This window comes from Amia ocellicauda, chromosome 8, assembly GCF_036373705.1.
Source record: "Amia ocellicauda isolate fAmiCal2 chromosome 8, fAmiCal2.hap1, whole genome shotgun sequence".
In the NCBI taxonomy this organism is placed as follows: Eukaryota; Metazoa; Chordata; class Actinopteri; order Amiiformes; family Amiidae; genus Amia; species Amia ocellicauda.
This window is the reverse complement of record NC_089857.1, coordinates 19,787,130-19,812,565: the sequence shown is the minus strand read 5'-3', so window position 1 is coordinate 19,812,565 and position 25,436 is coordinate 19,787,130. Positions and strand designations below refer to the sequence as shown.

The following is a 25,436-nucleotide window of genomic DNA, read 5'->3' as shown; positions in this document are numbered from 1 at the left end:
TCAAGTACAGGTCAGCCATCTTTCCTTAGGCTAAGGTAAATATACTGCTGAAACATGAAAGGTTAATGGCATAATAGAAAAATTCCTGACCTTTTTTAATTCATTGAATACTAAATTCGAGCACAGAGTGCATAGAATATGCAGTGATTTATTACAGTCTCTGGTTTACAATTGGCCTATCTTGTGGTCTACAGAACTAAGGTAAACAGCATGTGAAGAAAGTAACTTGTTTAAGTTAAGTCTCTGCCTGCCAAGCAAAGGCATTGAAAACCCAAGATAAAGTGCACCTGCCTGTACAACAATATTTCTATATTTTCTGGGCTATAACTGAAATGCTACAGCTTCTCTCGCACATGCTGCCTACAAAATTAGCCTAAAGGACGGCACCCGAAACAAGATTCGCTTCGATTAATTGGTCAGGAATAAATCCTTCAACCTACTTCTTATGAATCTCATAAATGAAATGAACAGCATTTCCAAAATAATAATTTCTAGATATCAAGTTCTGCAATATAAATGTCTTCCATACAGCCAGACAATTTGTTTATTTACTTTCAGTGAAATTACAAGTATGCTTGAGAAAGGTGAGCACATTTACATATAAATCAAAATTTTATGCAAATGCCTCCAATCTTACCTTTATTTGGTAAAATTATCCAGGTGTCCACATAGTTACGTGAAAAAGCTTTTTAACAATTCTGATGCAGGAGGAAAAATAACAATTATATGCAGAACTGTTAGAAAATTAAACTAAAAACAAGACATGTTTAAAAACATAATATTCTCTAAGATTACCCATTGGCTGTGTACAGTTACACCGTGTAGGGATTTTCAAAGCAATTTTCTGAGACTGAACAGTTTTCAAAAAGCGAAATGGAATGACAGGCTGACCATTTTCCCCTGACACAATGCAGACCACTGTTAATTTATCATGGAAGGGTAGAAAGGATCTTGCTCTGAATACAGTCAACCAGCACTGTATGCTGCTGAGAAATAAACTCTCCTTAAAACAGGGATACCTCATATCCCAAAACTAATATATATCACATATACACATCATTGATGTCCTGAAAATGTACTAAGGTTAATTTGGATAGCATAAATGTTTTATTTATTTAAGGTAAAAAGAAATCCCATTACCTCCTCACACCTTATGGGATTCCAGGTTGTTGCTCTACAAAGTGGGGTTCTTAGCATAGACACCATTAATTAACTTCTGCCTTAAACTACTCATCTCCAAGACTGACATCCTCATAAGACACTAGCTCAGTAAGCATTATAATGTATTAATAATGTATTGCTTTGTGGTGTGGTGCAATGTAACAACTAAAAACAAATTATCCAAAGATTATTCAAAGAAACCAGGTAAAAGGTTACCAAACTCTACTGTATAAGGACAGCTATACAAATAAAGTATGTTAGACAACACAGGTTCTGCCATCTTAAAGAATTTCACCATTAGTGGGATGGCAACTACCCTGCAAGGAAAGAGATGCCAAGCAACTTTTACCCATATGTGGATTTTAAATGCTCCATCTTTCCTGGCCATCTGGCTTAAAAAGATGCTACCATCTATACAATACTGCCTAGCTTTAGAGGGCCTCTGACAATACAGTTATATTAAATCTGAATCCCTCTAAGTTATTTCTTATAATCTTCCTAGTTAAAGGCTGGTTCAAGAAATTCCTTTGCAGGCTTGAGTGTGATCCTCTTGCATCATGTTTAGTCTCCGGTTGCAAGTTGCGGATATTCATTTCATCTTCTGTTACAATGCATGCAATAAATCTAAATATGACAGTGACATGAAAGTTCAATTATAATCCAAATGCATCTTTATTCTTTCAGGGGCAATATCAACCAAACACTGCTCAGTAATATCTGCTCACAGCTTCTTTGGCAGTGTGGAAGCCGCTTTTGGCTATAGCAAATTTTTGCATGAACTCACTGAATTTCATTTGAACTTTCATTTAGTTCCAGTGTAAAATTCCTCTCACTGCTGCATTGTCTTTTATATACTATTATATCCTTCCAATAAAACTTGAACATAACCTTCTGGATGTCTTATATTCCAAATGTGTGTCTATTTTGAACAGAAGTAAACCTATAGTGCCTTGCAAAAGTATTTATCCCCCTGGTCAGATGAGACTAAAATTGAGCTTTTTGGTCATCAAGGAAAAGGCTATGTCTGGCGCAAACCCAACACCTCTCATCACCCCGAGAACACCAACCACAGTGAAGCATGGTGGTGGCAGCATCATGCTGTGGGGATGTTGTTAATCGGCAGGGACTGGGAAACTGGGAAAATGATGGATTGCACTGAATACAGGGAAATTCTTGAGGGAAACCTGTTTCAGTCTTCCAGAGATTTGAGACTGGGATGGAGGTTTACCTTCCAGCAGGACAATGACCCTAAGCATACTGCTAAAGTAACACTCGAGTGGTTTAAGGGGAAACAATTCAATGTCTTATCCTAGTCAAAGCCCAGACCTCAATCCAATTGAGAATCTGTGGTATGACTTAAAGATTGCTGTACACCAGCAGAACCCATTCAACTTGAAGGAGCTGGAGCAGTTTTGCCTTAAAGAATGGGCAAAAACCCCAGTGGCTAGGTGTGCCAAGCTTATAGAGACGTACCCTGTAGCTGTAATTGCTGCAAAAGGTGGCTCTACAAAGCCACTTTGGGAGGGTGAATAGTTATGCATGCTCAAGTTTTATTTATTTATATCAGTCTTATTTCTTGTTTGTTTCACAATCAGGCATGTGGTAGGCATGTTGTGTAAATCAAATGATACAACCCCCAAAAAATCTATTTTAATTCCAGGTTGTAATGCAACAAAATAGGAAAAATGCCAAGGGGGGTGAATACTTTCACAAGGCACTGTATTCTTATTGGTTTTATGAGTTTTATGAAAACTGATGTGCTTAGAGTTGTCCGCTATGAGAAGATTACCACTGACCACTTATCGGTGGCCTTTGTTTGGCTTAAAGAATTGCCTTTGTTACATAATTATAAATAAATAAATATATAACAGGGAAGCTCTATTTCACTGAGAACTAGTTACTCGCTTCCCACTCTCAATGTGAAGAACAGTTCTTCAAGAGCAAAGAACATTGCACTCCAGTCAGAAAAGAAATTATGAAAACCTAATGAGAAATAAAGTTATCCACATCTCTAGACAATAGCTAATAGCCAAGAACTATAACAAATTTGTTATTTCAAAGTCAAAACTACAAGTGCTGTGTTGTGTCGCTTTAATAAGAAATGTAAACCTGAAAGAAACCGAATGATGCAATACCATATGAGGGACTCAGAGGTACAACATTCTTTATGATGTTTGCATAAAATCACTGTCCATCTGATAGCTGTAAAACCCTTAGTGTACCCAGCCATTAAATCTTACTACACATTCTAAATATTTATAAGAGTGAAATAAAGGGGAATGCCCCATTTCGACTGATGCGCAGAGATGTTTATCAGCTCGTTGTAGAAACAGGACACAGTGCAAGCATCATTGACCGACATCCACAGCTGCCTTTCCGTACTCCCTCTTCCCCCGTGCGAAACAGCAGTCATCCTCACTTGGCCACCTATTTTATAAGGATCACTGGATTTCCACATTAGCCACTTTAATCAATACATGATCAATGGCAGCAATTCTCAATGTGCTGCTATTTGTCAAGGGTGGCTGGCTCTTTAGATTTGCTTTCTTTTACACAGCAAAGATTTGGGTTTCCAACAGACAATTGTTAGGTGTATTTCTAATCATGTTTATTCCTTACACTGACACTCCTCTGCTGGTCAAGGGTGCTTGTTGTTTGCTCTGCTTTAGCTTCTGCTTCATACCCAATATGCATCTGCTTGTGAACTGCACAAAGGTGGCTTTTAATAAGGGGTGATCTGACATTGTTTGATAAGAAAGCTGGGAGCTCAAAATCCGTGTTTCCTTTACAATTTGTAGCTTAACGCCACAACCTGGGTTGTTGCTTAAATCCAACCCACTGATCAACTCCATCAGAAATCGCTCACTGTTTCTTTAAACAGTGCAGTTGTCTTCAGCAAAACTGATCTCAGGAACAACACTGGAAAATATCTGCAACAATCACGTCCACAGCCATCTGTGTTAAATTGTCAGTCAAACCATTATTTAACCAGATAAGTCAATTGAGAACAGATTCTCATTAACAATAGGGATCTGAACAAGAGGCGCATAAGACTGCAGCAGACAGCACAGAAATCTCACCAAGAATGTTTTAATAAAATAAGGATAATGACATTGACAATTCATTGAGTATAAAGACTATAAACACATTGACAAAAGAAGTCTGCAATAATAGGGACATTTTAGGACTCAATACACACATATATAGAGAGGGGAAAAGAGAAAGAGAGACTGAGAGACAAAGAGAGAAATAATAAAGAGAGATAATCTAATTTGAAAACATTGAGCACATGAATATTGTGATGTGAATGTATTAGAGACAACCAAAGCAAGTCTGTGTGTAAATACTATTGCTAATGCATTCATCTTGAAGAAACACATTGTGTCACTTTATGTTTCACGTGGCTATAATAAGACACACATATGTGTACATATTATTGTAAAAAAAAAATACACACATAAAAATAGCATGGTAAAAATAAAAGTACAGACAGTCATATGAGATGTATTAATAGCAGGCTAGACCGTTGTCATGCTTTTCTCACAATTCATTCCAATCAACAGGTTTTTTTTTCAGATCTCCAGGACTCAAAGGCTTTTTCGTTATCACTTCTTTTAAAGCTCGATACTGTAATGCGCAAGAAGATTTTGGCTCACACATCCACTGAGTCAGTGACTAATTGCCTTGATTTTTACAGCCTTGTAACTAAACCTTTCATCAAAAGCACTGTGGGCTGGAAAGAACAGTGTCAATACCTATAAGCACAATTGCTCATCTGTACTAAAAATTATTGCAAAGCATCTTACATCCTTCAAAATTAACTAAACAGTTTTAGTACAGCAGAGACACCCACAATATATGAAGAATTCATCCCCTGCAGCCCCAACACAAAGCTCTGGACTCTCTTATTTTTATGTTACACTTTGTAAGCTATATGTTAGCACTTACCAACCATGTACCAACATGAATTTCACAAGCAGCTATATCATTTTTATTGGTATTATTTTTATTATTACTAACAGCTCCCTATTAAGGGGTTTTCTCACAGTGAACAGACTAACAAGAAAATAACTAAGATAATGCTGTTGCTCCATTTATTTTATTTGCTACTTGAATAAAAGTTGAAGAAACAACACATACAAACATAGACTCACACACCAAGTCAGAAACAGGGGAGAGGGAGAGACAGGGGGCCAAAGCTTGCCTACAGCCTTCTTTGTTTCCCAGTAGAAATAGCTTTTCTATTAATTTCCCCACAGTTCACAAGTCTGTCTGCCACTTATGATCTAAAGCCTGCTCCACAAGCCATCCATCAGCCTTGACTTCAGAGTACTGCCAAAGAAACCTCTGCACAGCTGCTGGTGCTTTTTTTTTTTTTTTTTTTTTTTGTCTGGATCAGATCTCTCTTACAGGCTTTCTGAACATTTCATCTTCAAATAGCGCCCATAAGAAGATCAACTAAAAGTACTTAGCAAAGAGAGAAATTAATATAAACTCAATAGCACGTGTCTCCTCGGATCCAGATACTGACCCACGTTAATGCATGTTCAATTGCATGTGAAGATCTTACGTTAACAGTTGTGCTTGAATACTGAAATTATTCAGCCAATAATCAGTTTTAAATGCATCGTAACCGGTTCCAGCACTGACTGCAACTTCTATAACTAACATGTAACTGAAGTCCAAGTAGTGAAGTCCCGTTCTAGGTTTTCTGGTGTTTGTACCTTCATAACCGTACGTAGAATTAAAATAAGTAAATACAAATGAATAGATGCCACATTATTTCTGCAATCATGTATTTACTTGGCGTATTACTTGTGTTGCACACAAATAGGACTTTGTAACAGATTCTTATCGATATTATATCTTAAATACTATATTATTACGATTATATATTGATATCTGTTTATGTATACCATAACGTTCTCTTTTTCTCTCGACGTGTTATGTGACGGATATGGAAAAACAAAGAAAGAAAAAAGAACACACCAAAAAATAAAACACAAGAGAAAAACAAACCGTATCAATACAACTGAAACCAATGCATTTTAAAAGCCATCTGCGTTTAGTCAAAAGTCCTTTAAAAAGTGTTCAGGCGAGATACTGCGAAACGTGTTTCCAAAATGATGTTAAAAGAATTCAATGAACAACCCAACACTCGCTAGGCATATCAATGCAATGTGATTTTGCATAAACCTGGAAAAAAAAGCATGCATGGCACTTCAGTGTGAAAGACGACAGAGCAACACATAGGTGCAGATATGCTGTGGTTCAGGAAGGCTAGCTCCTGTCTTTTCGTGTGGTGTCCCACAGTGCAGATGTGCCGGGAAGGAAACCCCCCATGCGATTCTCCCAAGTGTTTCAGCACCACCACAAAGGACAGCTCCACTGCATCAAGCCCAGATAGCAATCTCCTCTAACCCCAGTCCATGACTCACCTCCGAGAGAGCAGACATAGGTGTAAACAAGCAACAGGAGCTGTATGGAGCCCAAATCCAGCCCGGCATCTCCCAGCCGCCACATGATGATAAACTAAATGTTTACCTCCAAAAAGCACGGAGCCGTTTTTATAGCACTGTGCTTTTCCACATTTTCAGTTCTTGCAACAGACCAGCTGTTCGCGCATGACGTCATGTAGATGACTCTTCCGAGAGCGCCCCGCCCTGCCCCGCGCTGATTGGCTGCCGGGTACCATTGCGGCTCTGCCCATTGGAGGCTGTTCGCGTCCATCTCGAAGTGTTGCAGAGGCGGCTGCTTGCTTCTGCTGTGTGGGAACGGCTTGTAAGTGTGAAAGAAAACAGAATTGTTTGGTGATGGTCAGAAATAAATACAGAAAATGAGCTGTGTAGTATCAGTGCCCTTGTTAAACGAGCAGTAACACACGGTGACAGGAACAAAATATGCATGTAGTAGTTGTAGTAGCTATACAGTTTAATTATTGCACATTTGAGGAACAATTCTAAATAACAATTTATATTATGCATTAGTCTGGCAGCCCGGAGAGTGCAGGTAATTAACTTGAAATACACAGAAACAGACGTGTATACATGTATATTTGGGGAGTTGTGTGTGTGTGTCCATGTATTACAATAAACTTTAAGTCACTTCTAGTTATTTGGAATTAACAGTTGAGAAAATGGGAACTAAAGTTCAAAGAGTTGAGTCTGAGGGAAATGAAAAGAGAAACCTTTTTTCTCCTAAAGAAAATTACTGACAGCAAAAAAAAAAAGGTTAGCAGAGGTTAGCGTTAGCATGAGGTTAGCAGATTGGAAACGTAATGAAAAAGCTTATATATATATATATACATACATATATGTATATATATATGTATGTGTGTGTGTGTGTGTGTGTGTGTACTGTTATGTTTGAACTTCAAAGGTCTAGTACATGCTTTCCTCTTTTAAATGCAAAGTTTAAATGCACTAAAGAGATATTCCTCTTGTTGTTTGGGGGAAATGAAAGCCTCTGTGCAATGTCCACCAAGAATATTTCTCTTAAGGACATTCATCTCTTTAGTTACTGAAGTCAACAAGATAATACAGCAGGGAAAGCTTTTTTTGAAGACTTAATTAATTTCACATTAATCTGTAAATGTTCATTACAGAAACATGCCACAAACTGGGGGGATGTATAAAGATCAACACATTAAGTAAGAAGAAACTGAAAGTCAGATTAGCTGGTACCAAGAATGATCTAAATATATATAAAATATATATTTAATTTAGTTTTAGATCAAATTCAATATAATATAAACCTCATATGTTATAGAATAAGATGTATGGACTGGTATGTATTCTATTGCTCTGTAACAAAAACAAACAAAAATGCCTACAGCAAGAAAGAAGGGAAAGAGCGCCCTCTTCTGATTATTATAACAAAATGTCTAAACCTGCCTGAAACACAAAAGAACAGATACTTGATATTGTTATATTTTCACAAATTGTAATTGCTTGTAAATTTAATTAAAATGTTCTGTAACAGATTTGACCATGGAGCAATACACATAATGAGATGACATTTAATAACATACAAAGTCTAAAAACCTAAAGGAGGTAAAATTAGCCTCTCTTGCTTATTTGCTTATTCATTTCATCTAAGCTTTTACTCATCTGAAACAATATATTTTTGGACGGATCTAAGCACTTTCCCCAGTGTTTGAAATGCTGAACCTGCTGTGCTGTTGTTGTTGCTGAAGTGTTCACAGCATTCACAGCTCCTCTCTCCGCCACTCTCCTGCAGTCTGATCATCAATCCAGCGTCACTGATTGCCTGCAGAACAGTCCCAGTCCCAGATGCTTATCCAACATCTCAATATTGTAAAAAATGTGATCGTCTCCATCAAACGTTCAGATTGCTGTGTAACTGCACCATCTGTCGCTCCACACAGGAAAGCAATGAAGTGCTAATAGATGTCTTAGGAACACAAAGACTTGGTTGGACTCAACATGTAACTTTACATTTAATGTCACCATCAATGCCTTTAACACTGCAACTAGTAATGTAATCGAATAAATTGAGCCTCTCATAGAAAATACCTACATAATAAGGTGATACCATCTCTGGAACAAGTAGCCAGACCAATTTTGAGTAGGAATGGGTGTCAGACAAGATATCAAAGAAAATTGCAAGTTTTTCTCATGGTGTATCTAGGGTTACCATTTGTGATTAAATGGTTCATATAAACCTATCAATATAATATAATATCACATTAAATACTTTAATATAAAATACCTTTGCCGAACTACAGGCCCCCCAAAAGATTGTATATGTTTATATCGTTTTCCAAAAATGTGTTTTCTGCGGGCAATTTTACATTATTTACTACTGTAAGCAAATCCCTGTCATTTCAGAGGCTATTGAAACTTGCTCTTCCTGAAAGTAATGAAAGCCTTCTAGTATGTGAACTTAAGGCCTCTAGTAGCATGCAATTCATTGAATTTGACAGGTAGTTCACAGAGGCTCATAGAAACCTGAAATGTAAATACTTCTATGACATTGGTATCACAAGCTTGAAGGAAAAATTGAGGTACTGCATTAGAATAATTTAGACCACAAAGATTTACACTTCCCCAACACTTGTAAAGACCAAATTAAAGAGAAAGTTAAAGGCGTGTATCAGATCTTTAATTAGTTCTACACATCCGGTATGAAGTTGTCACTTCACTCTGGTGTCTGACAATGTGTTATTAAGTGGCTGCTATATGCTAAACAAATTATAGAGACTGTGTCCTTGCTGTAATTGTTTGGATGGATTCTATTACTTATTACTTATAAAGGTAAGAATGGCAAAACGTAGTCAGTGAAGGAAAGTTATGAAATGTTAAGATGTACTGTTTATGGACTGTAATATGACAATATAACAGGGACTTTATCAAGTAGACATGTTTTAATATGTTAATTTGTTTTAAATTAGGTGGTTGAAAATTAGCTGTTATCCTCAAGCAGACATAATAACTGAAGAGATATGCCCCGATAAGTGCAATCCTCCTATTTTCTGCTGTGTTAGAGAAGCAGGGGGTTACAAGAAGACATGTCTTAATGGCCACAATACCTGCTGTTTAGTGTTTTAATTGTGTCTATAATTACTGCGATGCAGTGTAATGTATTTAATTATCACATAAGCAGGGAGCAAATCTTAATTGTTTGTGTTGTGGCTATTCATTTATTTACTTTTGGAACAACTTCAGTATTTTGAGCACACATGGCTATTTTAGTGTCTTGGGTATTTCAGTAGTTTCCTGTTCATACGTGCCCCATAGGCAGAGCAGTTAGACAGCCTTCAATTTCTTTGCACTAGTGATTTATTTCTGTATTTCTGTATTATCTGATTTACTGTATACCTTTGCCTCATTTTATTTTATATTTGTGATATTCTTTCACAGTTTTCTGTTGGTTTCTTTTTTATTCCTGCTTCCTGAGTAATATCACTTTCTACACACTTCCCTTTTCATCATAATCTCTTCCTAACAATCATTCTCCAGTGACAAAAGCCAATGGGAATGTTTGCTGTCTCACTGCAGCATTAAGAAAGTCTGTTACAGAACTAATATATAAGCAGAGGAACAAGGAAGAAAGGATAGAATACAGAAGACGTAAACTTCTCCCAACCTATGGTCCTTTCATTTTGTAAAATGTATTAATTTTAAATTGTGTCTGTTAGTGTAGTTTAAACCTTTCCACTCATCTAGTTTACATATTGTTTGCTAGGAGTACTGTTTTACTTGCATGACTTTACAGTGCCACCATTTGCAATCTTCGTGGGAAGAGCAGAAGATTTTTAATGGCTCCTGTCCTTGTTTGGTGTATTTATTGTATTCTAGGTAAGTGAACCTGACATTAAAATAATCTGTTTTTAAAATGTTTATTTTGTGAAGGATATTTTATTATTTGTAGTTTACCACTGGACAATAATATTTGATGTCATGTCTCATCCCCGATACCATGTATCATCTTTCATACCTGCCATTTAATCACACTACATATTGAGGTTTGATTACATGCATCTATTCAGTTGACACCTTTAGGCCTTTCTTATATTATCTGAATTAATTCACTGTGTCCTGTTTATGATTTTCTATAGTGATGCTACCATTTGTCATATTGTGTATATATAGGACATTGTATGTTAGAGATTGTTAAACCATGAACTTAATCTTGGATAAAGACGTCTGCTGAATAATAATAATAATAATAATAATAATAATAATAATAATAATAATAATAATAATAATAATAATCTAACTGTTTCCCACATTAAGCAGACTAACACAAAACAAAAAAAAAGATTGTCAATTCCAGTAGTACATACAAGGGGGAAAAGCAGATGCGGAAATGATGCATACACATTTTGTAAAAAAAAATATCTATACTGATTTTACTTTACTAGCTTTGTTTGCTTGTTTCTTTAAACAGGTATTGTACATAGCAAGGCTGGCTGGTCAATATCAACACCAGAGGAGATCTTGGGAGAATTTGGAAAGGATGTCCTCCTACCATGTACCTTTCAACAACCTAAAAATGATTATAAGGGTAACATTGAAGTCATCTGGAGAACAAAAGTTCACTTTGATGGGCCAGTGATCTTCCATTGCGTCAATTCTGCCTCAGCCATGAGTAATTGTTCAGCCCCTTCGACCGAAACATCCAAGATGAGTCGCTACAGTCTGGCAGGAGATGCCAGGCAAAATAATCTGTCTCTGCTGATCAGAAAAGCATCATTCGAGGATAATGATAGTTACTTCTGCCGCGTACAATTAGAGGGAAAAGGAAATTCCTGGGAAACTAAAAGAGGAACAAATCTCAAAGGTATAAACACGTTTCTATTGATCTTGTTAATTATTAATACATTACAAGAAATCACCAAATTATTCTGACATATTTCCTTTTTCATTGTTATATGAAGCAGATATGAAACAAGGGAGGCAGGGACAGTCAAATACGTGCTCTTCCAATCCACTGGAATTGGAGATCTTTGATTCAACCTGCTACCATATTATGACAGAAATAATAATGCGCTAATCAAATAATTGTCAAGCTGAAGGTGTATAAAGTTTACAATGGAAAACTCTTCTGAAAGGAATATATTTGATTCCACTCTTCAAATAACATTTGTCCTGCTTTGATTCCCCCACAATACCTTTCATTTCTATACTTTCTATACAAAGCTGAGGTCATCAGAACTTTGTGACACCTTTTTCTTCTTGCTAAAAGTATACATGTAGTTTGTATCAGTCCCTATGTAACATACAAAATAAATGTATTTACATCAAGAACATTCAAATGCAATTTTAAATTTTTTATATTGTCTTCTTATTTTTCTACCAGTGCCACCGTTTATTAAACAACTCTACATAAGTGTTGATAGATTTGGGGATCATTCAGTGACGTGTGAAGCAATGGGTCTACCACTGCCAACTATTGTGTGGGTTCAACCCCAAAACCAGAACTTTACTGTGAGAAACAGCAGTGGAAATCAAAGTGTCTCATCAACAGTACCTGCAATTCTGAATGAAACCCACACCTGTCGGGCCAGTAATCTCTTTGGAACCGAGGAACGTTCAATTCATAGAGGTGTGTCGATCACAATCCCAGAAGGAAAACTCAAAATATCGTTTATGGCTCTTTCAGGAATACTTCTTGGAATTGTCATCTTACTTGTTATTGTTCTTATTGTAAAACACCAAGGTAAGTTTGCATATATTGGCATTAACTTTTGTTATGTTATGTTTGTCAGTAGCATGTTGAACTTAGCATTTTGAACTTGAAAAATAAGGAAAGTTTAAATTCTTCATTAGACGAAATGTAATCCTACTACACACATTATTTTTCTAATACTCCTGTATTTACTATTAACACGTCAGGAGAACTGATCTAATGTCCTCTCTTGCAAAGCCCAAAAAAAACCTACTTGTATACCAACTGTTATACTGAAGAAATGTCTTTCCTTCATTAAACATTCAAAATGGTAACGGCTGTCCATACAACAACACATTAACACACTTGGTTTCATTTGAAATAGGTTTGACTTCATTCACTTTAAAGAAAACTTTATCTATGTCTTCACACTTCAAAACAAGTTAGTGGTATGGACAACTGGGTGTTTTATGCAGGGTAAATGTCAGGGTGCAGACTGAAAGGGCAGTGTAAATGATTGATGAGGATTTATTCGGACTGATGTGGCTTTCCTGGGCTGAGCATCGCCTTGGTCTCTGTGACGGAAAGGCAGTTGCATATATTTGCAGTGGTTCAGAGGTGGGAGAGAGGAAAATGTGATGAGTGATAAGAAGTGTATTCACGGTAAAGCCCCCTGAAAAAGTGGCCCCAATCTACAAGATGTTTGTGTCTTATGAGGTTTTGTGTGCCTCCAGATGACCAATATTATACAGACATGGCTGAAAGTATTGGTACTCTTGCATTTTATTCAAATGCTCCATTCACCATGAAAAGTGTTTAAATTTAAAGATCTTTTGTCATCCATACATGCATGTATTTGGTTTTGGTTTGCAGTGGAACAAAGCAAAAAAATACTTTGAAAATAACTGAATTCTTGCTAATTATATGAAGATATTCTAAAATGGCCTGGACAATATCACTGATACCCTTTAGAAGTTATATGAAATCATTGTATTGTAGTGGCACAAGCAGACCATGTTTTTTCTGGTGTTTTCAAGGTCAATCGTATTATCACTCATTCAGCCAGTTTCAATGGAGAAAAGTACTGACTCTGCTGTTTTGTGTCACTGTGTGCATCACACTGAACATTTAAAAGAGAAGGAAAACCAAAGAGTTGTCTGAGAGAAGGTCATAGCCAAGCATGGTCCTACAAGACCATATCTAAAGAACCCGATGTTCCTGTGAGCACTGCTGCCAATATTATTAAGAAGTTTAAGGACCATGGTACTTTAGCCAACATCTCTGGACGCAAGAGGAAAATTGACCCAAAAATGAAGGGAAGGATTGTTCGAATGGTGGAGAAAGAACCAAGGAAAACCTCAAAACAGATCCAAGCTGACGTTCAAGTTCAAGGTGCAACAGTTTCAAGTCGCACCATCCGTCGCTGTCTGAATGAAAATGGGCTCCATGGTAGAAGACCTCTCTCTAAGAGAGAAACACAAAAAAGCCAGGCTGGAGTTTGCCAAAATGCATGTGGACGAGCCACAGTCCTTCTGGGAGAATGTCCTTTGGACAGACAAAACAAAAGTAGAGCTTTTTGGTAAATCACAACAACTCCATGTTTACAGGGAAAAAATAAAGCTTTCAAAGAAAAGAACACCATCCCTACCGTGAAACATGGGGAGGCTCAGTGATGTTTTGGGGTTGCTTTGCTGCCTCTGGCATAGGGTGCCTTGAATCTGTGCAGGGCACGATTAAATCAAAAGACTTTCAAAGCATTTTGGAGCAAAACATACAGCACAGTGTCAGAATGCTGTGTCTCAGTCGCAGGTCATGGATCCTCCAGCAGGATAATGACTCGAAACATACCTCAAAAAGCACCCAAGAATGGATGAGAAGAAAACATAGGTCCATTCTGAAGTGGTCTTCTATGAGTCCTGATCTAAATCCCATTGAACTTGGAAAGAGCTGTAACTCACAATTGGGAAAGGGCACTCATCAAACCAGAGAGAACTGGAGCGGTTTGCTCAAGAAGAGGTTTTTTTTTTCTTTAAGTGGAAGGGTACCAATACTTTCGGCCACATCTGTATACTGTTACTTCATCGGGTAGTACACTGCATCATACGACTCTAAATGTATAGATCAAATAACTTGCAAAAGATAAAAGCCCCATGTTGTAATATAGTTTTGTTTAGCTCTAATGGTAAAGCACTTCGATTATATATAAATACTTTTCAGACGATTGTTAACATAATTTAACAATTAAAAAGTGAACTTTTTTTCCATTAATGTTTTTTGCTTTGAAAATTCTCATCCAGGTTCATCAACAAAACACATTAATGTTAAGAAGTCATGTCAAAATGACAAAGATGAAAAGTAAGTCTTGAGTAATTTGTCTTGCTTCAGTTTTTTAATGTAAGGAAAAGGTATTATCACCCTTCATTTCAAATGTAATTCAGCGATTCAGTCAGTTTTATCAATATTGTGAATTAGACTATACTTATTTATCATCTATATCTTTTCAGAGTTTTGTTAACACTGATTGAAGACATAGCCTGTATAAACATTTATTTATATTAAGTAGCAACCTATAGTGTACACACCCCTAAACTAAATGGATAATTGTTTCTCTTCCATTTCATGGTTGGGAAAAGAGAGATACTTTTGATTAAACTTCTTTACTATAATGACTGTATCAGATTCTATGTTTAATCGATTTTAGCAAGTATAATATTGTTGTATTAGGTGTCATTGATAATAAAAATAATTATCATCATCATAATTATAGTAATGAAAAATAAAAAGAATGTCCATATAGCTTTTACAAATCATAGAGTAAAGGCAATCTTTTCATAGTAATAATAACTGTAATACACTGTAATAATAACAATAATAATCAATCAATCCATTTTTATTAAGTATTTATTAAGCCCTTTGTAGGGTAGCCACAGAGCACTTGTCCCTGATTGTGGACTTCATTACAAAATAGGTTTTATAGTGAAGAATAATATGTCAACTAAATATTTAATAAAATGCTAATAAATCATGTTCAAATATAGGACTTACATTTTTGTTATGTTTTTCAGACCAGGAGGAATCTATATGAATATGCCGAAAAGGACTGTGTGAAAAAGTACGCAAAAGGAGTTAACATTGATCTTCTTTTGTGTCAGTCAAGTTTATCTTAAAATTGTTCTCATATTTGAATATATACATATTCAAAAAAATGGTATTGTGTGCATATATACACAGTGCCTATAAAAAGTCCCTCATTCAAAATTGTCACATTTTGTTGCCTTTTTGCCTGTAATTCAGATGCATTCAAATTGTTGATTTGTTAATTTTCCTTTATTGACACATCCTATGCTACAATTTCCAAGTGAAAAAATATGCAAGAAATGTATTAAAAATATAAAACCTTGGCTTGGTTGGATAAGTCTATAAGTGTGCTGACTCCCCAGTAAGGGCACTCCAGCCTGGGAATTAATACAAATAATTGTGGGGGGTACCTTTCCCTGATTGGCCAGATCACTCCCAATAATGCCAATAATGGCTTTGCATATTGATGTGTGATTAACTTTTTATTAATTGAATACAAAAAATGTGTGTACTTTTTCACTCTGAGGTGAACACAGTGTTGTGATGCAGCATTTCCTTCTCATCTTTTTATGTTGTGGCCTTTTCTCATTTCTCATACTCTGAGATGGGGATTTAATCTCCAACACATAATACATTTTCACGTGACACTGGTCGAATGTGAAAGAGATTTCTTTTTTTTTCTTTTTTTTTTTTTCTGATATGAGACTGAATTGAAAATGATTTTGCATGTATATATAAACCTTTGAACTTATCCATAAAACTTTTATTAAAGATTTTCATAATTTCTGAGGTCCCATCTTTTTTATTTTTACTTAAAACTAGAAATGTGATTTTGTCAGTTGGTTGGAAGTATTGAAACATTTATTTTCAATTCTGAAGTCACACAAAAGACTTTGAAGTAAATAGAGTATTTTTTCATTTGTTTTAATTCAGTGAGAAGCAAAAAGACAAACCATACAATTCAACAGGCAACATTAAGCAGTGCATGAATTTACAAGAGGACAATTTAAATTATTTTCATCTCCTCCCAGTGACATGAGTCACAACCTATTGAATGTACTGGTCCAGGTTCTTCTTCAGCAGTGCTCTGTGCTAACACTTTCCCCTAAGCAGCTCCCTCCTGTAAGACCCTCAGTGTTGCAGCTGCGAGTTCGGGTGTGTTTCCCAACGCTACAGCTTGACCAAGCAGTCCAACAACCCCAGTTTCCTTCTTGGGTAACAGTCAAATCTGAAATCAAACAATGGTTTGCCCAGTTAAAATTCAATACAGAACTTTGACATGAGTAAACTACCCAGTTTTGGAAAGAAAACCTTTATAGTTGAATCATATGCAATGCTGGCAGGATATGAATCAGAAAACTCTGTGGGGCCACCATCGAATTCAGAAGTCAGACATTTCCTTCAAATGACACATTTAAGACCAAGGAGTAGGGGGCCCAAATTTACAGTGAGGGAAAAAAGTATTTGATCCCCTGCTGATTTTGTACGTTTGCCCACTGACAAATAAATGATCAGTCTATAATTTTAATGGTAGGTGTATTTTAACAGTGAGAGACAGAATAACAACAAAAAAATCCAGAAAAACGCATTTCAAAAAAGTTATACATTGATTTGCATATTAATGAGGGAAATAAGTATGGGTACATACAGAGGATGGGTACATGGTGGTCATAAAGGGATGGACATGGTCAGAAACAATGCTCAGGTAGGCCGTGGCATTTAAACGATGCCCAATTGGCACTAAGGGGCCTAAAGTGTGCCAAGAAAACATCCCCCACACCATTACACCACCACCACCAGCCTGCACAGTGGTAACAAGGCATGATGGATCCATGTTCTCATTCTGTTTACGCCAAATTCTGACTCTACCATCTGAATGTCTCAACAGAAATCGAGACTCATCAGACGTGGCAACATTTTTCCAGTCTTCAACTGTCCAATTTTGGTGAGCTTGTGCAAATTGTAGCCTCTTTTTCCTATTTGTAGTGGAGATGAGTGGTACCCGGTGGGGTCTTCTGCAGTTGTAGCCCATCCGCCTCAAGGTTGTACGTGTTGTGGCTTCACAAATGCTTTGCTGCATACCTCGGTTGTAACGAGTGGTTATTTCAGTCAAAGTTGCTCTTCTATCAGCTTGAATCAGTCGGCCCATTCTCCTCTGACCTCTAGCATCAACAAGGCATTTTCACCCACAGGACTGCCGCATACTGGATGTTTTTCCCTTTTCACACCATTCTTTGTAAACCCTAGAAATGGTTGTGCGTGAAAATCCCAGTAACTGAGCAGATTGTGAAATACTCAGACCGGCCCGTCTGGCACCAACAACCATGCCACGCTCAAAATTGCTTAAATCACCTTTCTTTCCCATTCAGACATTCAGTTTGGAGTTCAGGAGATTGTCTTGACCAGGACCACACCCCTAAATGCATTGAAGCAACTGCCATGTGATTGGTTGGTTAGATAATTGCATTAATGAGAAATTGAACAGGTGTTCCTAATAATCCTTTAGGTGAGTGTATACCTACATGCTGTTACAGCTGTTAAACAGGGGAACAAACAGCACACCATATTAATAACATAGCTAGAGAGTTTGTTATGATTTACTATAAAAAGAAGGGAAGGTGCCAGCCAGCATTTTAACTGGGATGCAAATCAACATTTCAGGCACTGAACATTTGTTTCAATGTGAACACAAAACATCTGTAAAAAGATTATCTAATTTGCTCAGCCCTTTCCACTGGCTTACCTGGTGCAGTTAAAGGAAAAGACTTACATTCACATTCACGGCTTTTCGTCTATAAATCAACTCACCTTTCAGCAGCTCCGTCTTTATTATCTGGCAAGCCATCCCCTCAAACTGGGGTGCACACAGACACAGACACTGCCCATCAATAAGAGTGAGCGTGCCACCATTCTGACACGGCTTGCACTTGCAAATGTTGTACTCTGCAATGTATGCACCGATAGCCTTCTCCAAATTGTCCTTCTTCTCTTGCGCATGGGGCATCTTCAAAGGAACTAACGTATATATTGCTTCGGGCTGTCACAGGAAGAAGAGGATGCAATAAACGTACATTGCAATGGAAAACAGTTTTGACAAATGATATTAGGGTGTCTGTTTGGCAATGCTAAATTGGTCTTGAACAGAGAAATGGAAAGTTACAGAGACTGGTAATGCAGGCTGCAATTTCCAGGGACGGTTTCCAGTTTCACGGTTTGATACAAATGCATTGCTATAACCCACGAGAAAAGGAGACTATAAAGCTGAATCACGCAAATGTAGGTTACTAAAAACTCTTTTATATATATTATTCTTTCTATTGTTCCTTTCTTTGGCTGAGTGTGGAGAACTAGTCAGCAGAGTATCATATATTAGCCTCTTGACAGGATACAGCAAATTAAGTTTCTTTACTAATTAAAACCCAATGCTGTCAGTGTGGTGTTGTAATTGAAATGTAATTGAGCTAATGAGAAGGCAATAGATGTGAAATCCTGATTAGCTAACCATTCAATCAAGCACCTTTAACAGGATGACATCCAAGTTCAAATGACAACATATGGGGAAGAGTAGCCGAGACTGCAAAAGTCTGTTTCCTGTCAATGTGACCCTATTGTCAGCATTGTCCAGCAGAAGACAAACAATACCTTTACCAGGGTCCTCTATTAAACTACACCACAGGACCCTGGGAGACATAGTGGTTATATACACCACAGAAAACTTATGTCATAACTTACTTTACTGTCTATCAGAACAGGAGCATCAACGAGGGATTTGGCCCATTGCACATAGGTATTGACATCCACCAAGCCTTCCCTGTCTAACTGTCTCCTGAGAGAAGCAACCGACTCTGCAGTCCCTCCACTGACGAATGATACAACATTATCAATGAGGGCCTTGTTGTCTTTTGCACCTAAAAGGAACAATTTAAGGTTTATAACAGTCATGAAAAATTAGATTTTTTTTTTGTACTTACACAACTGTCAAGAGACATATAAGACAGACTTTATTTTATTTTTGTGCATCTTGTGTGCACTGTTTTTTGTCATACATTTCTGAGGGTTCCAGATGAAAACTATATATTCTACAACAGTATTGTATTATATTATACCATAGGTACCTGCAGCAGGTGATTATGCTTTGAACTGAGATTTCCAGATCATCTTCCATTAATTTATTTTTTGTAAATATTCAACATTTCTAGGACAGCTGTGATAATAGGGCATATCTGGGATATATGTGTATTTCTAACATGAATAAATATCATTGAAACATATCAAAACCTTACAAAGACTATCTAGCAAGACAATACAGACTTACCATCTTCTCCAGTCTTTAACTTGTCACAAAATTCCGGTTTAACATGTTTTTCAAAACTGCTGCCCACAGATGTTGAAACATTCACTGAAATGTCCAAACCCAGGCAACTTAGAATTTCACGTTCTGTTATACCTAAAAAGAAAATGATATACAATACTATGAATGGTCTGATTACTAATAAATACTATTGATATTAGACCAAATAAACGTGATCCACGAATTCACAGAACAAAAAGTCTGCAAGATATTAAAGACATCACTTTTTCAGTTATCAAAGTCATTTTCACAATTATGTCCACCATTTCCTTAAAGTCACAAACTGCAAAATACTACAGATTGAATCTAATTTTCTGTTTGATTGATTTATCGTATGTTTCTTTTACAATATTTTTAGAATATCTGGAGTTTAAAGTTAAGAAAGAGTTTATATTTATGATGTATTTTTTGCCAAAATATTGTAAATCACATTTTCTCTTGTTTTGTTCTTGTTCTGAAGCTTTGTGGAGTTTTTAGACAGTAAACTCTGGAATGTCTGAGAGGAAGGATCAGAATGTTTTTTGATTGAAACTTACTTTTCGTCTTTAAATTTTCTCTATTGACCACATAGACAAGATCATACAGGCCTCCAGATTTCCCAGAAACAGTATAATGTGTGCCATAATCCTCAAGAAAACTGAAGTAGGGCCCCTTTGCATACTCCACTGGCAAAAAATTCAAATCGCTTAAAAATGATTCTGTCAGCATTAAGTCACGGCTTCGCATTCTGAAAGTGCTTAATTGTACTTTGCCTTTAACTCGCATAAAGCTTTTGTTCTGGAATTGAAGGAAGGAAGAAAAGGCATACATTTTGTTAATCACAGGACGGAGCCACTCATGACTCATGAGAGATCCTAACCTTAGTTTAACCATTAGCGTAATTGTCAATAATTTCATGATAATGACATTTAAACAAATTGTTGCATTAATCAATAAGATACAAATTTAGTTTAGTGAAAATAATCCAACATAAGAGTATACATTTTTGAAGTTGTTACTGACATTCAGCTGAAGATATCCATTCCAAAAGAGCAAGTATTAGTAAGGCATAAACAAAAATGACCTCCAAACTTGTACTGGATCAGTGTTTATTTAATTAGTACACAATTGCTTCTAAACCACAATTCGGTTTGTAATTTCCAATGTTTGAATTGATCTCAGGCTTAAGTTGTCTTTATTTGTGTGTTTCCTTACCTTTTGGGTGGAGTATTCCATGATGTTTTTTACTGTATCAGTAAATGAATAATGTACATCCAGTTTGCCCTGTTCAGTCTTATTCATAACATCAATAGTTTTCTTGAACTGGAAAGAAAGCCCTGCATTTAACGAGAACACTTGCCCACGCAATATCTCCTTCACCAGAGAGTTTGTTTCTTCGAAAATTTCCTTGGAGAATGTCTCGCCGGCAGCAGACTGTCAAGAGAAGACAACATGAAGGTCCACTGTACTGAGGAAGTCCAGTAGCTCTTACAAAGAATAAGTCCACATTTTCTTGTTTCATTTTAGTTTTACATATAAGAGCATGTAAACTACATCGACCATAAGGGAAATCAGTAATTAAGGGAGGAAGGCTTACAGCGTATGTTAAAGCCATTACATTCCAAGGGACACGGTGATACTCTCTGGTGGTGGCGTCTCTCACTCTACTACAGACTCCATTAAAAAATTCATTATTAAAAGGATTTCCTCTGGGGTCTGATCCTAAGATATTGATACTGTAAAAATAAGAACACACCAACAAAAAAGCATTATTTCAACATCGGATGAAGCGTCACGGTCATTTATCGAGCCTAATACACTTTGCTGTTCTTACCTTGGTGGAAATTAGGAATTTAGATGTATCAAGATCTCTTATTCACATACTATAAAACAAAGACTAAACAAACAGATGTAACTGGTCAACATTCTTGAACAGTAACAAAATGTTGTCACTATAACTGAATATCAACAGAACCATTTGAATATTTCAAGACCTTCCTTTGAGATCATGTTTATTTACCTGGCCTTTGCATGAAAAACATATGGATATGGTTAGTTGGATGGTAAGGGATAGGTTTAGTGACTAGAGCGTCAGTTTATATGTGCATTCGACATCAGAAATCAGAAGAGCTACATGAGATATTTAGATAGTACTGTAGTGAATTCATTAGTAATTGCAAAGTGTTGCCTGTTTCTCTTGCGTAATTTGCTCTCTGGGAGGAAGTAATCTCCACCAACTGAAGTCCCGAATCCTTTGCATGTCCTTTGTTGACCGCAGGCTTACCCATATCCTGCTGTCCGGCCTAACTCTGAGACCTCGAGTTGGGATTGGCCGCACGGAGGTCTCTGTGGTTCATCGCATTCCTCATCAGAGAAATCCCCGCAGTCATTGTCTCCATTGCACACTAGCCTTTTTTTAATGCAGATACCTTTATATTATCAAAATACGGGAAAAGAAAAGCCACAATTCTACAGGTCAGTGTGAAAATGGTGTCATTTACATAAAGAAGAAAGTCAGAATATTTTTTACTTACCTGAGTCACACTGAAATTCACTTTCTGCACATTGGACCTTCTCCTCCACACAGGCTTGGTCTGATTTGCAGGCCTTGCGGTCTCCTAGTGGCAGATTGCAGGTCAGGCCTTTAAACTGCCCGAACACCTCCACAGTCCTGGAGCGAAACTAGGAATCCACCAATGAGTAAAGGCTGGTTGTGCTTCAAAATGGAGCTCAGCTCAGCAGGCTTTTGAAGTGTTTTCTGCATGTGAGGGGTCATACTGCACAGTCTGGGTTACCTTGGGCTCAAGGCTTATAAATATATATATTTTTTCTACAAGTCGATAGGAAGAAAAAAATTGCCTACTTGGGACATTGAAAAAGTAAGAGTATAGTAACAAAATGGAGAGAGATAATGTATCCTGTCTCCACCTTTATACCCTATGGTGTGCTTAAGTTATGAATTTGCCTTGTATCTTCATTTCTCACCATTTGTTCAGCGCAGGGATCGCACTTGCTCCATTCAGACCAGGGACTCAGGATGCAGTCTACACTCGCTGGGGCATTCAGCTCCCTCGCCACCCGTCTGTAATGTTGGGATTCCTCATCAGGCCTGGGACAAAGAAAAGCTGTCACTCAGTTTTACTATCAACTAGTGTGTAGTGCATTGTCTCCCACACAAGGAGCTGCAAAGCCTGCCCTGAGTGAGTAGCAGGGTGCTCAATATGGCATCCCAATGTGCTGTTATACACTTTATGTACAGTAGAGACCTCTTCAAGATGGCGGTTCGATTTGTGTCCTTGGGAATTTCCTGATCACTGCCCCAGATACTGTGTTCATGGGTGTTTGTTCATGTTCACAATACTGGTTTTAAATTTGTATGGGGCACAGCATTAATAGTAATAATAATAATAATTAAGCAATGATAGCATTAAAGCCTTAGCACTGTAATTCGCCATTAGTCAAAATTAAAGTATACAAATAAGGAAAAAAAAAAAAAAAGAAAACAAATAACTAAACTTTAATTTAAAAACAATACTACAGAAAATGCTGCAGTTCAAGCGGTTAAACATGTACATATTAAATAACATCATTTTATTTTTATTCCAGATTAATTGTATTTCATATTCAATGCCATTATTTACAGCTTTGTAAAGCACATACATACATACCAAATGGAATAAAACCCAACTAACAAAAATATATTACAAACTGTGTTATGCAATGCTGTGTAGAACATAGCACTGACATTTACATTTGAATTGAAATAGACATTTTACAACTTTTAAATATATTTCTAAACAATATATTTTATAAAAGCAACGGTCATTACATAAAATCATATATTTGCTAATCATATTTTCATTACCATCCTAGAATACAAAGTTATTTAAACCATCAACAACTTAAAGAATTCAGTTCCTATTAATTCAAATTAAATTATTCTGAGAGATTAACTTGTCTAATTACTTTTCCTATTTAAATCATCTTCCTTAAAAGAAGAAAAAAGACAAAAATCTATTTACAGTTATGTGAATGCAAATTTGAAATATAATTAGCATATTTTAAATAAAAAAGTAATCAAAACAATGTGATTGTATTAATCAAGTGCTATATGAATATGCATCTGTATTTCTCCTACTATCTCTTTAGTGTGCTGATAAATAATAATGATATACATACCAGTGGTCAACTCCTTCAACAAAAATATGTATTTGCAAAATGCAAAGAGCTAGAAACACAACTGCCAGCATCTTCATGTGTGATTGAGTGCACATTTGGTTATTTGAGCAATTGTATTTCAGGGCAAACATTCCTGTAATGATTAATATAAGTTAATCATTGTCAAAATCAGAAGAACACATTTAAGTATACATAACTGAGGGCCTGTTCAATTTAAAAATAACAAATTAAATTTATTATGTACCAAAGTGGATATATAGCAGAAAAATTCAAAATGTAATTAGCATTTTTTAAATTGAACGGCCCCACATAACATACATTATATTGTTGCTACAGCTATGGCATTATGTTCCTCAAGTGTAGCTGCTTTAATTAAGCAAACAGTCTAATTTAAACAGAGCAGGTATTATTATTATTATTATTATTATTATTATTATTATTATTATTATTATTATTATTATTATCATCATCTTTAATTTTAAATAGGCCCAACAGTTTTCGTATACAAAAATAGATAGCTGTTTTATTTAGTTAGTTTTCACATTTTAATCCCAGGTGATTTTAAAAGATCTTTATGATTCCTTTAGGTAGTTATACATTTGTTGTTAATGCTATAATTTTGCTATACAAAGAAATGCAAAACCTTTATAGGAAAAAGGGAATTTGTTGGGGGTTTTATATTTTTTTCCTAGTGGATGTTTACTGGAAAGAAAATAAAAGAAAAAACTAATATTTACATTCCATTTGGCTGGACTTGTGATGCAATAGATTCAGGGGGTCTTTTAAACTGATTGCCAAACATACACCTTCCTTTATCTGTTATACTTTGTTCCCTCTCTTTCCCAAACCTAGTAAGTACAATATGTCTGCATGCAACATTACTTCTTGCACAACAGATTGATAAATACACTAAGGGTCAAAAGTTTTAGAACTCAATTTTACTAAATTGTTTATTGAAATGTACACAATGTAATGAAATTAAAGCATAGAACAAATAAACAATTGAAGATAAAGAATAAATCATGGAATCATTTTACAAAATGTAACCCCTTAAGCTGACAAACCCCTCTGGTACCAAATCCGTGTGCTTCTCTTTAATCCTATGTGTACTCTTCACTGTTGTTGTTTGCCAAGTGTTTGAATCCCATGAAAGCTGAGACTCTCAGCTTTCTAACGATGTGAAGCATTCTGTAATGTGATTTTATCCCACCGCATTTAAGCACTCCCTCCGCAATCTGGAACATTGACAAAACATATTCTGTAAACAGACAGTCTACTGAACAAAACAAGACCATCCACGTTTTGGTAGAAGCAACATACACCCGTAGAGAGCTCAAAATGTCAAGATGGAAAACTGTTTACAGTGTACTGATACATAACGATTTTACATAATTGGATCTGAAGCCTGTTTGCAAAGAAATCCGATCGAACTGAGTGATCTGTGACCATCTGAATGAGACCCCCCTGGTGCAGACTGTGTGTTTTTCCCCCCCAGGCTCTGAATGACGGCAGGCGACACAGTAACTGTAAATCGGATGTGTTTGAGAATTAAATG

At 36.3% G+C, this 25,436-nt stretch overlaps 3 protein-coding genes across 4 annotated transcripts in view; 1 reads left to right on the top strand and 2 right to left on the bottom strand.

The window, feature by feature from the left end:
* The window catches only part of tmem8b (transmembrane protein 8B), a 111,594-nt gene extending 104,850 nt beyond the window's left edge, over nucleotides 1-6,744 (bottom strand). The window contains exon 1 of the mRNA XM_066710590.1: nucleotides 6,600-6,744. Coding sequence (XP_066566687.1) covers nucleotides 6,600-6,684 — 85 coding nt within the window. The 5' untranslated portion in view covers nucleotides 6,685-6,744. The remainder of the gene's footprint in view (nucleotides 1-6,599) is intronic.
* A 2,588-nt stretch (nucleotides 6,745-9,332) lies between these two features.
* Nucleotides 9,333-16,147, top strand: LOC136754606 (sialic acid-binding Ig-like lectin 15). Of its 2 annotated transcripts, XM_066710588.1 has the most exons (6): nucleotides 9,333-9,437; nucleotides 10,399-10,481; nucleotides 11,074-11,466; nucleotides 11,986-12,345; nucleotides 14,592-14,649; nucleotides 15,360-16,147. In XM_066710588.1, exons 2-6 carry the CDS (start codon nucleotides 10,442-10,444, stop codon nucleotides 15,400-15,402), a joined length of 894 nt encoding a protein of 297 aa, XP_066566685.1. In that variant the 5' UTR covers nucleotides 9,333-9,437; nucleotides 10,399-10,441; the 3' UTR covers nucleotides 15,403-16,147. The 2 variants fall into 2 exon arrangements, with proteins under 2 accessions (XP_066566685.1, XP_066566686.1); XM_066710589.1 differs by lacking the exon at nucleotides 9,333-9,437 and having other exon boundaries at nucleotides 9,591-10,481.
* A 133-nt stretch (nucleotides 16,148-16,280) lies between these two features.
* Nucleotides 16,281-23,986, bottom strand: c9 (complement component 9). The gene is made up of 11 exons (XM_066710587.1): nucleotides 23,882-23,986; nucleotides 22,688-22,811; nucleotides 22,237-22,384; nucleotides 21,987-22,131; nucleotides 21,300-21,438; nucleotides 20,918-21,136; nucleotides 20,260-20,500; nucleotides 19,688-19,819; nucleotides 19,105-19,280; nucleotides 18,181-18,409; nucleotides 16,281-16,600 (listed from the first exon to the last, which is right to left on the bottom strand). Exons 1-11 carry the CDS (start codon nucleotides 23,974-23,976, stop codon nucleotides 16,449-16,451), a joined length of 1,800 nt encoding a protein of 599 aa, XP_066566684.1. The 5' UTR covers nucleotides 23,977-23,986; the 3' UTR covers nucleotides 16,281-16,448.
* Nucleotides 23,987-25,436: the final 1,450 nt, after the last annotated feature.